The 3491-nt window shown below is 38.2% G+C and overlaps 1 protein-coding gene across 1 annotated transcript; it reads left to right on the top strand.

Annotated features, from left to right (window-relative positions):
* Positions 1 to 763: 763 nt before the first annotated feature.
* On the top strand, positions 764 to 2775 carry LOC107084617 (GTPase IMAP family member 4-like; the record flags this gene model as incomplete). The annotated part of the gene is made up of 2 exons (XM_015374539.1): positions 764 to 1487; positions 1885 to 2775. Coding segments are annotated over exons 1-2 (1615 nt in total), but the record flags the coding sequence as incomplete, so codon positions are not given.
* Between the last annotated feature and the right edge of the window lie 716 nt (positions 2776 to 3491).

Here is a 3491-nt window from a genome sequence, read left to right as displayed (position 1 = left end):
TATTTTTTATGTTATATTATGTTAAGCTCATGCACTGAGAGTTTGTCTCTGGTTTGTGATCTCTCCCCTTAAAAATTAGCAAAATATATGATAGCAAAAATAAATAATTTTGTGTAATCATTATATGGACATGTAGGGACGTTGACTGACCCTAACTCAGCCTGGAGGAGCCTTATTAAAAAGATGCAAATAATGACAGAGTGGAAGAGAGCAAATTAATTAACAGCTTTAGGTATTTAAGGTATAGCCCTCCAAGAAACCTCATATGTGTTAATTTTCATTACATTGTAATATTTGTTGTTTCACAGGTCGAGGTCTCAGGATTATGCTCTTTGGAGCAACTCTGTCAACCAAGAAACATCTTTGTAACTTTATCTTGAAGAAAACAAGTTCAGACATTTCCCCCACGTCTCATCAAACCAATCTAGTGGAGCAGGGATTATGGAAAGGAAAGTTCTTAACTATTTGGACACCTCCAGAAAGTCAGACGGGAAAAGTCCTAAAAGAGGACATTAGAAGCTGTGTCAATCTTTGTCCTCCTGGACCAAATGTTCTCCTGCTCTTAGTGAATCCCTCAGAATTCACAGAGAAAAACAGACAGACCCTGAAAGCAACCCTGAATTTGTTTGGTATTGATGCTTTTAAGCAATCAATGGTCATCATGACTGAAGAAGGGAATGAAACAAGTTTTGCCTTTAATTCACTAATCAAAGAATGTGAGGGTAGACAGTACAACCTGACTGAAAATAATCACCAGAAATTAATGGAGAAGATTGAAGACATTGTGAAAAGAAACAGCAGCGCCTTCCTTAGCATTAAAGATGATGAAGCATCAAAATGTGACCAGTCTCTAACATCCTTAAATCTGGTTCTTTGTGGGAGACGAGGAGCAGGGAAAACCTCAGCAGCCAAGGCCATTCTAGGTCAGACAGATCTTCCTTCAGCCTCCAGCTCATCACAGTGTGTTAGAAACCAGGGAGAAGTGTGTGGACGTTGGGTTTCTCTGGTGGAGCTGCCTGCATTGTATGGAAAACCTCAGCAGGAAAAGATGAAGGAATCATTCAGGTGTATCACTCTCTGCAACCCTGAGGGTGTCCACGCCTTCATCCTGGTCCTACCTGTGGGTCCCCTCACTGATGAAGAGGAGGGAGAGTTACAGACCATCCAGGACACATTCAGCTCTCGCATCAACAACAACACAATGATTCTGTTCACTACAGATTTAGATCCTGAACATCCAGATGTGGTTAAGTGTCTTAAAAAAGATAAGAACATCAAGGAGCTAATTAAGAAATGTGGAAAAAGATACGTTGTTGTCAAGAGCAGTGACAAGAAGCAGTTCTCTAAAGTAATAGATTTTGTAGGGAAAAGGGAACAAAGCTGCTACACAATAGAAACCCTCTGTGAAGCTTACTTGGATAAAATATTAAAACAAGAGGAAAACTTCTCCGGACTACAGACAAAATCTTCCATGCTTCCATCACAGAGTGGTTGCAGCGGTACGTATTCTAAACCAGATTATTCAAAAAAGAAAGAATTTGTCTTTGTTTCCAGGTAATTTTGTTTTTCTCATCCTCAGTGAGCAAAATAAGATCTTAAACAATTGAAGCATTTGCAATATAAGTAAATAAGCTTTGGTGAAAAATTTTGATTTTTGTAACATTCTTCAGACTTCTTCCAACACTCACTGGGGCTTTATCAGCTTTTACAATATTTTCCCCCCACCATTTAGAAATAATAAGCAACTTGAGTAATAATAGAAAAAAACTAGTATCACATACTTTCTATGCATTTTTCCCATAATCACTGTTTGGAGGAAACTATTTGCTAGAAAAAAAGATATGAGTAAACTGATACTCTGGTTCTTCTGTACAGGAGATAAAGACAAGTGGACAAATGAGTGCCTCCGGATAGTTCTGATTGGGACGACTGGTTGCGGGAAGAGCTCTTCAGGAAATACTATCCTTGGTAGAGAAGAGTTTGAAGCTGACTTAAGCCAAAACTCAGTGACAAGGTGCTGTAAGAAATCACTGGGTGAGGTGGAGGGCCGTCCAGTTGCTGTGGTGGACACTCCTGGCTTGTTTGACGACAGTTTAACACAAGAAGAAGTGCAGCTAGAATTGGTCAAATGTATCAGCCTTCTGGCACCGGGTCCACATGTCTTCCTGGTAGTGGTACCAATTGGAGCAAGACTCACACCAGAGGAGAAACAGACATTAAAACTTATTAAAGAAGGTTTTGGGAAGAATTCTGAAAAGTACACCATCATTCTTTTTACCAGAGGAGATTTGCTAAAGGATAAGCAGTCCATAGATGATTATGTGGAAAAAAACTGTGGTGACTCCCTTAAAAAGATTATTGATGACTGTGGGGGTTACCATATGTTTGACAACAACGACATTCAAAACCGCAGACAGGTTATAGAGCTGATCAGAAAGATTGACAACTTGGTGGCTAAAAATGGATGCTTTACCAATGAGATGCTGCAAGAGGCTGTAACAGCCATAGAGAACCAAATTCAACTAATCCTGAAGGAGAAAGAAGAAGAAATTGAGAAAGAAAAGAAGAAGCTGGAGGAAAGATACCAAAAGCAAATGGATGAAATGGAAAGAGACATGAAAGAAGAAAGAGCAAAGAAAATAAAAGAGTTAAATGCGAAAGAAAACAAAATTAAAGAGATTGAAAAACACATTTACCAGACTGAAGAAGAAAAAAAGAAAGAACAAGAAAAATGGAAGCAGGAAAGAGAGGCTTTGATGGGAAACCAACCGAAAGGTCAATTCAAAACTTCCGAGGCCTTGGAGAAGGAGAAGGAAGCTTTAAGGCAGAAATGGGAAAAAGTTGACAAAAAAAGAAAAATGGAAAAAGAAAAACTTGAAAAAGATTATGAAAAGGAAAAAGAAGATTATACAAAAATGATGCAAGAGGAAAAAATAAGAGAAGAAAAGGAGGCCATTTATAAACAGCAACTGCAGGATGTATTCAGGCAAGATTTAGAAAAGTTAACAGAAAAGTATGAGGAGGAAGCGCGACAAAAGGCAGAAGAGCTCAATGAGTTTAAAGAAAAATATTTGAAAGAATTTGTAGTCCAGATGCTACAGCAGCATGAGAAGTATAATATGCTAAAGGCTCTCAAAGAGATGAATGAAAATAAACACAGAAAAGAAATTACTGACTTGGTGAAATGTGTGACCAGAAAAAGAGAGAATGTAAGAAAACTGAAGGACATGCTGTCAAAACAAGAAGAGGAGATGAAAAAAGCGAAAAGTCAACAGGAAATGACACAGCGTGGAGAAGAACACAACAAAGAGCTAAGTGATCTGATTCAGCAGCTTATGGGTGAAGATGATGTAAAGACTAGCTGCCAAATATGCTGAAATATGGCAGATTGAACCATTCAGCAATCCGTATTTACTGTGAAACCTTAATGATACAAAAAAAGCACAAAAACAACCAAAAACTCTTTATAGCAACAATTATGGTAATCCTAT

The sequence above is a fragment of the Cyprinodon variegatus genome, unplaced genomic scaffold (assembly GCF_000732505.1).
Source record: "Cyprinodon variegatus isolate N-32 unplaced genomic scaffold, C_variegatus-1.0 Scaffold105, whole genome shotgun sequence".
Taxonomy (NCBI): Eukaryota; Metazoa; Chordata; class Actinopteri; order Cyprinodontiformes; family Cyprinodontidae; genus Cyprinodon; species Cyprinodon variegatus.
This window is presented reverse-complemented; position numbering and strand designations above follow the sequence as displayed.